Genomic DNA, 12,093 nt, shown 5'->3' with positions numbered 1-12,093 from the left:
AAAGTAAAAAAAAAAAAAAACTTACAATGTAAAGTTATTAATTTTTTATTTTATAATTGAAAATAAAAAAATATCTCTAAATTCCTAAACTACCACAACACTGACAATATTGGCTTCATAGCTTTTCGGATTATAAAAACAATATAATATTTTCTGAGGCCAAATAAACAATAATGAATATTATCAGACACCTTAAAAAAAACCTAATAATCCCTGCAAATTCTGTTTAAAAAAATAATAAATTAATTTTAGAAAAAAATTACAAACCAACAAAACAAAACACAGAACTCGGTATTAGCTTATCCCACAGACCAAATCAGTATACATAAATTTACATCCATTTCTAAAAATTTTGGAACAAACAAAGCCTCACCCTGTGAATGTACAATATCAACAGATGTGTTTAAAATCCAACTTTTACAGTAATCTAACTAATTCACTCTTTTACAGTTCAACAATCCTCTCATAAAAACCAATCAATAAAAACAAAAAAGACCAAACCTATAAGCAATCCAGAACCAAAGATAAACTGGGACCAAGATGGAATTGTGAAGTATCTGTCTTAAAAATGTAACCGAAATCAAAGGATGAACAATACTTGGGTGTGTATAATGTCTAGCAGCACCGTGTCGGCCTTTGGCAATGCTATCGAAAACTTACACTTGAGTCCTGAGTGACGACATGTTGGCGAACCTCATTGAAACTGGCATCTGGAAAAAGATGAGTGTGTCAATGCATACCAAAAATAGAGATTTATAAGAAAACATGTGATGAAGTTGGAGGATGACATGAATAGATCTAAAGCTACATATCGAACAAGGAAACTAAAATAAATAATTTGCTCTTATTAGGGGTGTAAATGAGTCAAGCTACTCGAGATCAGCTCGGTCAATGCTCGAATTCGATTCGATTTTTCACGAGCCGAGCCGAGCTAAGCTCGAGTTGCTCGTTTATGTTGATGAGCCGAGTTCGAGCCCAAAAATACTCAGCTCGTGAGGCTCGCGAGCCTAAACGAGCTTTTATATATAAAATATTAAATTATTTATATATAAATTACAAAAATACATAATTATATAAACTATATAATAAACAAAAATACTTATGTATACAAGCTAATCGAGCTTAAACGAGTCTAGCTCGAGCTACTCGAGCTTTTTAGCAAGCCAAGCTCGAGCACAAAAAAATAGCTCGAACGAGCTTGAGCTTCTTCGAATACTATACTCGAGCCGAGCTCGAGCCTGGTGATACTCGGCTCGGCTCGGCTCGTTTACAACCCTAGCTCTTAGTGAATACAAAAAGATCATAAATGGCACAAAAATACTCAAACTGGGTGAATCAGAAGATAAAAGATTTAACAGCAGATTAATTCGGTGTATCATTATTCATGATCAAACAAACTGCCAACAGCATCTTATCAAAAATATGTTGATTTTCCTACTGTGCAGTAACAAGAATCCAATATTACGCAAATGAGCTACTTGGAAAAGATGTGAACAAAAAACCGACAAAAAGTTAAATAAGAAAACTGTAGTGATATTTTCATGCACATACAGATGTGGGAAGCACCTCAAAGTCAAACCGCTTTTGAGAAAACAAAAGAGCTAAAGTTTTATAAGGAATTAATCTAGCCAGTAGTCAAAGCCTAGAAAAATTCTGGATTGCAATCATAGAATAGTAAATAACTAACCACTAAAATCACTTTAAAAAAACTATCTGGAAAAACACAGCTCGAAAATAAATGGTCAGCAAGTAAACATAATGCAGTAGTAGACTGAATCAAAACCACATGATCAATTTGTACTAAAATAGTTTAGATCAGGATAGGCCTTTGGTTTGACTTGCTAAAACATTTTTTTTTTTTTTTTTTAATATTGTTGGGTGCAAGATTGGCCAAGAAGCAAATATTTTCTCAAATCTCATTTATGGGAGCTGAGCTCTAGCTAATTTCTAGGTAGCTAAGCCAATGAAATATTTATCAAGCACAGCATCATATGACTTATAACAAATTAAAAAAGAACATATAGTATTTGATTTGCATCAAGTCAACTAGTGGCCTAGGAGATGAAAAAACAACATTTAGAGAGAGTAAAAAGATCTATTGGCAAATGCTTCACAAGAACTAGTGTAAGGATCAGAGGAGACATTGTTGAGGCAAATTTGTGAAACAAGGAACTTGGTCAAAAAAATGAACTACACAATTAATGAGAAAATGAACTGGCAATCATTTTAATCATGTATGCCATCCCCCAGGCAAAGTGAAGCTCTCAATCCCTCCAATTCACCTACCATGGCCACAAATGACAAGGATGATTGTTGGTTACAGTGTTCTGAAGTTAATTTTTAAGTTTTTAACTACTGGAGTGGTGCTGACTTTAAATTTAACAACAAGAGTGGTGTTTGGTTGTATTTTTAGCCATGGAGTTTAATCTAATTAAGCCAAGTGACGCCTCATTTGACCAACCCCAGCCATACCGGGCCCAATTATGGTTTGAGTTGGAATTTCATAAAAAGCAGCAAAAGAATATGATTTAGCTGTAGAATGATTGAATCAGCTGAAACAGCCTACTCTACCTAAGCCATTCAAGTGAAATTTCAAGATGCAAACTGAGATGACTAGACCAAAACAAACCAGAAGATCCTAAAATTTTTGTAGGGAAACATCTATATGCACCGCCAGAACGAAAGTCATATGGCAAAATTTAAAGCTTCATGACCATCAAGAAATGTGACACACTCTTAGAAGCCAATGGAGGAGAAGCATGCCAATGAACAAACCCAGTTTCAAGAAGGTAAATAGACCGTATCTTGTTCACATTTTAAATTGTTGCTGCAGCAATATGATAAATGCTGACAGTAGAGAAAAATTGCGAAAAGAAATACTTTTTTCTTTAATCTGTCAGTAGCATACACCATATTTTAAAGAAGCAAACGCTGTTCACCAATGCCCATATTTGTCATATGCAAAGTTAAATCAATTATTTTTAAATGGATGTTTCAATAAATCCAATAAAATGACCATGCATCTTGTAAAATAAATGTGTTCTTAACGAGCTATTAATAAAAAGAGTTTAAAATGGCAAAGAACAAAACATATCTGCTCCCTCACCAGCTGATAGCAATTCAAAAAGAGGAATTATTAAAAAGGAATTACCTCCAGAAAGGTTCATGAAACAGAATGGTCTCTTGTTGTGATCCCGGTTTTTCGTAAGTCACGTAGGTAACAAGCTATCTCTCGGATAAATTGCACTCCATCATTTCCATTTCTAACTGAATTTATGGCATGCTCAAGAAAATTTCTATCTGCTTCAAGCTCCATCAACCTCTCATTTAGCTGTAAAATCTCAGTTCTAAGAGCAGCAGAGCCACTCTCTTCGCCAGCCAGCGGAAAGCATCCTGCATCCTGAACAACATCACATAGTAATAGCGTTTCTTTATGGTTTTCTTTGCTGGAAAACTGGGAAGCCGATCTTTTGACATGTACATTGTCCATAACATGAGCACCATTTGGAGCCATGTCATCCCACTGAGGGTAATCCGGATCACAGCTCCCAGTTTCCTCAACAGAATAGTGACCGTTACTTGTGTTATCTTTTGATACTATATTCTCCTGTTCATGATTTAGACCATTGACAAGCTCGCATTTCTCATCACAGGCATCATCTTCATATGCATGAGAACCAGATGAGAAGAGTTGCAGTTTCCTCTCTAATTTCTTCAAGCATTCCGTGATATGAATCTTCTCATCTTCGAAATCTAACAAGGGATCTTTTAAAGGGTCTGACAGGGTGGAACAAGGATCTAGGGACACCATGATATCTCTGATGGATTTCTTATGATGTGTAGATTCCTCAAGAAGAGCATTATTTGTCAAGCTCTTTTCATCTGCCTCTAGATGACTAGAGGTTTCCATAAATTTGTCTGACAATGGCTCACCAGAGAATCGTTTCCTGTAGCATTCAAGTTCAGATTCAAGATCTTGCAGTTCCTTCTCTCTTTGAGTAAGTAGCTCATTTGTTTTTTGAAGTGCTTCTTGGTCATATTCAGCTTGCTCCTCCATCAATCTTTGGTATTGAAGAGCCTCCATTTGCATACCTGCCTTCTCCTCCTGCAACCTTGTAATCATGGCCATTGCTTGGTTTGCAGCAATTGCTGAAGCATTTCTTTCCTCTTCCAATTCCTTATACAGCATGCTCATAGACTTCCTATCCAACTCAATCTGTCGCTTCAGCCGGTCAATTGGACTTTCTCCTTCAATTTCACTGACAATACTTCCATCTAAAGATTCCACCCCTGACTCATTCCTCTCGATAGAAAGTCTCTTGGTGATGTTCTGCAATATAATAGATTCATCACCGAGTCCTTGTAATCTGGGACTTGGGCTCACATCATTCCAAGGGAATTCAAAACCTCGTGAAGCAGAAATTTGAGACAGCAGAACTTTCAGATCCTCATGAACTCTAGTGGAATCCCTCCCAGTAATTATTTCAGTGAAGCTAGGAGATGGCAGGCTCCCCTTACCTCCAACAGCAAGCTTGTAAGCATCATTGAGATCCATAGGGACGTGCAAAGTTGGACTGAGGTTATTCAAAATCTGGCTTTTTCCTGAATTTAATTCATTGGAGTTCACAGCCTTGGAAAATTCCCCACTTGATAATGCAGGTACAAATGTAGCTTCACCAATTTCCAAACACGGACCAAAAAGAAAAACTAAATTAGGAGAAAAAAATTAAAAGACAAGAAAGAAGAAAGCACAATTCAGGATAAGATATATGCTTACATTTTGCATGTGAAACTTCCACAGGTACGGTTTGAGCTACACTTCCGGATGTTACAAGCGGCTTTTCTGTCACTTCAACTCTGCTCCAGCTTATTTCATCCAGATCGTGCACAGTAGAACCAGATAACGGAGATGATATTTCCCGATGCTCATTTAAATGATGTGGCTCAGTAACTGAAATCAAAGGCTCCAGCAGTGCAGGATCAGGCTGAATTAGCTTTTCTGTAGTAATATCAACTGAAAGAGTAACAGTTGAATTGTTTGGATTAGCATCAACAGTCACTAATTGAGTTTGGCATGAAGCTTCCTCAGGCACTTCATTTGGATGGATAAGGGCATTCCTATCATCATCATCTGATAACAACGCTTCTGACTCTGTATCTGAGCTAATTTTAAGCTCACTGTATCCAACATGAGGATGCCGAGCAAATCCATCATTCTCTGTATTATAGATTTTTCCATTCCCCAATGGCATCTCTCTTGACTTAATCGGATCACTTCTATGAGTTGGTTGGCTGCATCCTGCTGAGCTTGATAAAGAAATGCCAGGAACTTCAGATCCAAAAAGATTGCTTTTAAGCAATGAATGAGGGCTATCTGTGAACGGTTCAGAACAACAAGAGCACCATCTTGTCTTTGCAGAAGCAGTATCCTTCTTCAGTAGGGGGACTTGCACTCCATCTTCTCCATGAGACTTACTATGCGAGTGATCACCATCAGTAACTGGATGTGATGCTAGATAAGTATCTTCTTTATCATCAAGACCTACCCCAAGTTTGTTGATTAATTTCTTATATGTCCCTGTGCAAGAACTCTTCTTGGTGGCCGGTGAAAGGAGACAGCCGTCACACATTTCATGGACATCAGCAAATTTTTGGTGAACATGACAGAATGCCCATGATGATATCTCTGACTTATGTGAGTTACAAATTAAACGCATGTAAAAGCCTGATTTTTCATTGCCCAGGATATGGTCTAATCTTGAGCAGAAAAGACATGGAGTCTTTAATTTGCAGGAACGAGCAAATATTGTTACCAGATATGAAAAAAGGGCATGGATGAACAGCAGAAGGATCAAGAACCATTCCAAAACAGCAGAGGACAAGACAGATGATAACTGGCGAGAGATCCTCTGCTCAGAAGCAGGAGTACTTGCAGCCATCACTGATTTGATTACTTATCCTTACAAGCATAACATGAAATGCCCAACTAGGATGTGAAACTCATAAACCACTTCACTGTCACTTAGAAATGACAGGCCCCACAGTCTTTGCTAACCTTAGAAATTGAAATCCTTGCTGAAATTCCATGAAGATAAAAGTTAGTTGCACAAATATTTCACAAAATCATAAAAAAAAAAAAATTGTAAAAATACAAATTAAATTAGATTGAAAGTAAATCAGAAGTTAAACAAAGGAAGCAGCAACAAGTTGCCATTTAGAACAAATCATAGAACTACAAACAACACATGCAAATAAAACAGTATACACAAACAATATGATCTAGCAAAGCAAGGGCTGATGCACCTTCAAAACTACCAAATTTAATTTGACTAAAGACAGGTTAAACTAACATACCGGCAATTGTATAGAAGAAAATGTTACAAAAGGGACCACAACCGCACGAACACAAGAATTATATCCTTATTCGCAATATCACAAACTTTTGGATTTAGATCAGATCAGAAATCCCAAAAATGTAACAGATGCTAATTGTGAAAAGGAATGAAGATTAGTAAAACAAGATATATAAAACAAGCGAAGAGAGTTAGAACTGTAAAGAATTAAAAAAACAAAAAGAAGGAAGAACTAGATTAACAAGTTGACAAGAACAACAATTTTCTAACCGTGAAAACAAAATATCTATTCCAATCTCAAGAAAAACAATAACAAGGAAACCATTCAAATTCTTGGTAATCCTGAGAAGATTTTGATTACAAAATCAAGTAAAAAAATATCAGTTGGATCATAGTAAAACTAAGAAAACCACAGAAACTCCCAAATTAAAAACAACAAATTTGGGGAAAATTAAATAACAGTGTACGCAACAAAACGAACTGTAGAATGGAACTTGGAAGTCACGAATTAAGAAAGAAAACTTCTCCACCAGATCAAATATTAAAAAAAAACAAGTCAAATCAAATCCAATTAGATCACAAACAACGACCAAAGCACGAGCACAAAGAAGTCAACTTTAATCCTAATAACATCCTAAAAACACAAAATTCATGCAAATCAAATATAAAGCTAACAAAAGGAAGGCATATCAAGAGACCCACCTCGCAATCCTTATCAAAACACAGCAAGAACCTGAGAGAAATTGATGATGGCTGGAGATTTATGAGCGAGAGAAAGACAAATCCAACAGAATGAGCAAACCTTTTGGTTCCTTGGCACCAGATCTCCCACTCTCCCTCCTTTAATAATCACTCGCCAAAAAGGTGAAGTCTTGCAACAAAAAGTCGGCAAAAATTCTTGGATTTTCGATACCGACGACCTGCCGAAAGTGCCACCAAAGTACATATATATATATAAAGTAAATTCCACTAAAATTCCATCAAATTAATTCGAAAAAAAAAACACTGAAAAAAGCAGCAAAATTGCGACTTTTCGTGCTGAAAACGAAGAAAAATCAGGGAAAAATGGGAATTTATGAGAGAGTACCTTTGGATGCTACGAAATTGGAAGGGAGAGTGGGATGAGGAATCGAAGAAGAGAGGAAATTGAAAGAGGGAAAAAGCGGAAAAGATGGAAAAAGAAAGGAAAATGGAATACTAGAATTTTTGAAATTACATATATACCCTCGGATGAATCCATAAGACCGCGTGAAGACTCGTTGGCGGTTGAAGTTTGGACCCCATCGGGATTCCTTTTGGACGGTAATGCCCTTGATAGGTCAGAGATGACTTGTTTGACCTATATTTTTGGCTATAAATTGGATTCAATTTAAACTTTTTTATATATTTATATATTTCATTAATTATCAAAAAAACAAACGACTCCGAATTGTGGTTCATAGTTATAATTATTTATAGATCTCTTTTAAAATCTTACTGTGTAACTTAAGAATAGTGAAATTATTATTTTTTTTTTCCGTAAAACACTATATCAAAGCCCAATAAACAAGACATATAAATGATTTTAAGTTCAAATATACTATGTATGAACAATACAAAAAAATTAATATTTTAGGGAAAGAATTTAAACTTTTGTATTCTTGTATCATATCATTAAATTATTCGATGCTTAGCATTTAAAGTTTTTTTTATGTATATATAATATTATCTTATTAACCTTGAATTACATATCATATATAGATTAGTGATAAAACATATTTTACAACTTCATGTTTTAGGGTATTTTTGGAGTTCAGTCTTTTGAGTTTTCATTCTTTGTCATCATACTTTTTTTTTTTAATTATAAGACTGTGAAGATCATATTGACTGAAATGCCCTTGACAGATGGTGATGATTATGTATTGATTTATGTTAGCTATGTGGGAGACATACATTTATTGTATAGCTTAAATATTTTTTTTACATGTTAATTTGTTGTTTCAAAATTCTGGTTTATAGAATTTTGCTATAAAGTTTTTATATAATGGTCAAGTTAGTACTTATCTGAATCTCAAGGTGGTTTGACATACATTTAAATGAGTTGTGCTCTAATGAGACTTGGAAAAAGGCGAATTTGATGCTCATTTGATGATGTGTTCCATTTAACTAGCATCATTTTTTAAAAGATATGCATCATATATCCATTAAACGTTTATATTTCTGTTTTCGTTTTTTCTTTGAGAAAATGAATTATATATATATATATAAGAGGAGGGCGGTTGGAGATAGTCAAAGGTAGATATCAGCCATCATAAAAATTGATAGGTCTTCCCAACCTTTGCCAATCTATTAGTTTATATTTGAAATAATTATTGAATTATCAATAAAAGTTATTCATTTTTAGCCAATGATCTATTAGTCTATTGGCACCGAATTCTTGTATAAGGTGTGTATTTCAGGAAGAGTTCGAGATTGAACTCCTAAAGTCACACAAGATGAAATCACATACGTGTTAAGGTATTAACTTTACATCAATACACGTTCCATATTTTTGTTAAATAAAAATGTCTGTAATTAATTTATAAATTAAAAAAATAATATGTTTATTCTACTTCGTTAGTTTGGTAGCCTACAATGGTATTACTCAGTTTGATATGGGAATTTTGATTTTGGGCATTACAAACAAGAGTCTAAGTAGATCAACGGAAAATTATTATGAATATAATTTTTTATTTTAAAAATATAATTTATTTTAATTTTGTTAGTGCGTAGAATAGTATTATTTTTTAAAATTTAACTTATTATATTCTTTTTACTGAAGTGAAATTTTAGCCGTTAGTGAAGTAAAATTAATGATTTAATTTTTGGTATAATGAAGATAACCATCCACTTTATGCACCTATTGAATTCTCAACCCTTATCAAGGGAGAGAAATGTAATTCTTAACTCTTTTATAATATGGGTGATAACAAATATGTAATACTAAAATATCATATTATCATAATTTTATTAAATAGAGTAAAATCAATTTTTTAAGAGATAAAAAAAATATAAATAATAAAATAATAGTAGATTGGCACTAGAATTTTTTGCACATGTGAGATCATGAGTTTGACTCTCTATTACTGTAAAGTGAAGGTATGCGACATACTTGATAAGTAGCTTATCTATATTTGTAAAAAAAATACATATGTAATATGTATACATATACATACATTGATGCCAATCATGATGTGCATATATTTATTTTAAAAAAAATTTAAAAGTCTGTAAAATAAATAAATGAAGAAAAAGGTGATAAATGTTTAAATGTGGTTGGCACAGAAATAGGAGGGTGATGAACTAAGGCATGATTGTAGTGCATGACATGTTGGAGAAATGGTATTCTAAAGGTCGGTGGAGGGAGGACAAAGACCTATTTGTTTGTAGGCCCACAGCGCTCAATTTTAGTGCAAGATTGAAATATAGAAATTTGTATGGTGAGGAAAGCAGAAACATGGATGGTGATACAATGAAGATACCACACCGCCCATGTTGTGAAGACCAAATCTTATGCCTTGTTTAGCCTTTTTTTTTCCCCTTTTAATATTAATAATAATTGTGTTATTTAAGGTATCTCTTTTACTCAGCAAAACCAATTAATAATTTTGAAAATTATATATGTGGTAGGTTTTTATACTTAAATGCAATGTTGGTTATTGAATTATGATACATAATGCATTTTAGTATTTACATTAATCAACTTAATTGACGAATATATGATTATATGAAGCCTCAAATTTATTTTTTTGGGACATTCAACATCCAACAATTTTCCCCCAAAGTCACATGTACTCCCTCCTCTCACGCACTCTCTTTCTTCTACTTTTTAAAATCTGTAGATGTCAGAGTTGTGCCTTTGAACTTACTTTGAACTCCGGATGATGGATTTAGAGTCTAATGAACAAAGTGAAGTAAAGATTAAAATTGGAAGCTTAAGGATTATAAAACTGGATGATTTATTGTTAGAAAACCTTGGGATCTCACTGAGTATTGGTGAATCTTTACAAACACACTAAGACCCCTTATATAGATTAGGAGGGGCTTGAATAAGGCTTAAGGTTGCTTTGAAACGAAGTAATTAAGTGGCCAACACAGACTTGATTGATATGATAGGAAGGATGTATATTCTCTATTACCTACAGGACGCTACATTATTGCTACAGCGTTCGGGGACTTACATTGTTTACAATCCTATTTTTCACCTAAAAAAACAAACATTGCTTCCTTTTTACACACTACGAAAACAAACATTGCTTATATAAACAGGTGGGAATATCAGTCTTCAAGAATGTTGGCAAGGTTTAATTTTTCATACTGCGTGAATTGTGATTGTTTTGAGTTGTAAGGATTGGAGGGTTGATTACGAGAGATGCCCAAAAGGAATGTCTTCATTTGGATCTTCAATAACTAGAAGGTGACTAGAGGAATAGTCACTTAAATGCTGGAGGGCGATGATGGCGTTGAAGTCTTTAAAGTGTTGTACAGCTGCATGGTTATACTTTATATTTCCAAAAGGAATATCTATAGGGAGTACTCCCTTCCTTGCATATACTTTCATAGTGGTGTCTTCCATAGCTAGTGGATAATAGTATGATTGTCTATTGGAGATGAAAGTAAATGCACACCATAAAGAGAGTTGTTTAGTAACTGGAGTAGTAAAATGGTTTAATGAATATGTACTTGAAAGGGAATGACTTTCATGAATATATACATTAACAGTGATTAAATGTTGAGTGTCTTCTAGATATCCGGTATAATATCTGGGTGGAATTGAAGTGATTGAAAGGTTGAGAACTACATGAAACATCATTTTCTTGAATATTTTGACTAACAAGTAGGAAAGCATCCAATGCTTCTAATATACTTAACTTGCTTTTCTTGCAAGTACTATGCTACTGATCATGCCATATTGTAGTAATTTCTTAACATTGACTAGGATACCTCTTAATTCTCTATCAGTTAAGGAGGATAGTTCAAAAGAAGCTTTGACTATGAAAAAAACCCTTTTCACAGCGACAATCTTGATGGCAATGTTTAGTATTTTGATATAGATCTATAGAAAGTGCCATGCCATGAGGGCATGCATCATCTTTAGCCAAGTCTCTGAGTAGTAGTTGGGTCTGTTCAAAATATTTATAAGATGTCTTCAGTATTTTCTATAAAATAACTTGTTGCACATCTCTAATAGTAAGCAGAAATCTTTCTAATAGCTATTCTTTACATTTTTGATCTTAGACTACATATTGTGACATCTCATAATAGTCATAAGTACTTTTTTGGATTTTTCTAGTAAGCTCTTCTATTTCTATTTTCTTGACTTCTATTTCTGTTTCCATTAATTTTATTGTGTGGTCTTGAGAGATGAAGTGTTCAACAACAGGTCGTGAGAAGACTTTTGATAGTGGCTGAGAAAATGTGGAATTGTAGGGGAAGATATGATTAGTGATGGTATATTGGTTGTAAAAATACTAACTAAGAGTTTTCATTACATGGAGAAAATGAGTAGGATTGGCCCTGGTGGCCCAAAAAATTGTCAAGAAGAACATGTTGTTGGTGGTCTAAAATGTTGGTGGTATGAAATTTAAGATTAGAGCTTGGTGGAAAGATAGTGAGATGGAGAATGGGATCTAGAGGAGGTTGTTCTTGAATCATAGGAGCTCTTGGTCTGAACATCTACAAAACAAAAATTAGTTAATTTCTATTTGTCTAATTTCTTACT

The 12,093-nt window shown here is 34.1% G+C and overlaps 1 protein-coding gene across 2 annotated transcripts; it reads right to left on the bottom strand.

The window, feature by feature from the left end:
• Positions 1–272: 272 nt before the first annotated feature.
• Positions 273–7,569, bottom strand: LOC120276994 (myosin-binding protein 1-like). Of its 2 annotated transcripts, none has more exons than XM_039283731.1 (5): positions 7,441–7,569; positions 7,056–7,273; positions 4,778–6,075; positions 3,152–4,671; positions 273–710 (listed from the first exon to the last, which is right to left on the bottom strand). In XM_039283731.1, exons 3-4 carry the CDS (start codon positions 5,937–5,939, stop codon positions 3,164–3,166), a joined length of 2,670 nt encoding a protein of 889 aa, XP_039139665.1. In that variant the 5' UTR covers positions 5,940–6,075; positions 7,056–7,273; positions 7,441–7,569; the 3' UTR covers positions 273–710; positions 3,152–3,163. The 2 variants fall into 2 exon arrangements, with proteins under 2 accessions (XP_039139665.1, XP_039139666.1); XM_039283732.1 differs by having other exon boundaries at positions 7,156–7,273.
• Between the last annotated feature and the right edge of the window lie 4,524 nt (positions 7,570–12,093).

Source organism: Dioscorea cayenensis, chromosome 15 (assembly GCF_009730915.1).
Source record: "Dioscorea cayenensis subsp. rotundata cultivar TDr96_F1 chromosome 15, TDr96_F1_v2_PseudoChromosome.rev07_lg8_w22 25.fasta, whole genome shotgun sequence".
Lineage (NCBI taxonomy): Eukaryota > Viridiplantae > Streptophyta > Magnoliopsida > Dioscoreales > Dioscoreaceae > Dioscorea > Dioscorea cayenensis.
The sequence above is the reverse complement of the archived record's forward strand: the minus strand, read 5'-3'. Positions and strand labels throughout refer to the sequence as shown.

What these genes read in the sequence shown, in the direction of transcription:
- LOC120276994 (XM_039283731.1), bottom strand. Translation starts at nt 5,939, where the DNA reads ATGGCTGCAAGTACTCCTGCTTCTGAGCAGAGGATCTCTCGCCAGTTA. An exon ending in GGAAGTTTCACATGCAAAAT is followed by an intron (nt 4,672 to 4,777) that starts GTAAGCATATAT and finishes AAATTGGTGAAG; the next exon opens with CTACATTTGTACCTGCATTA.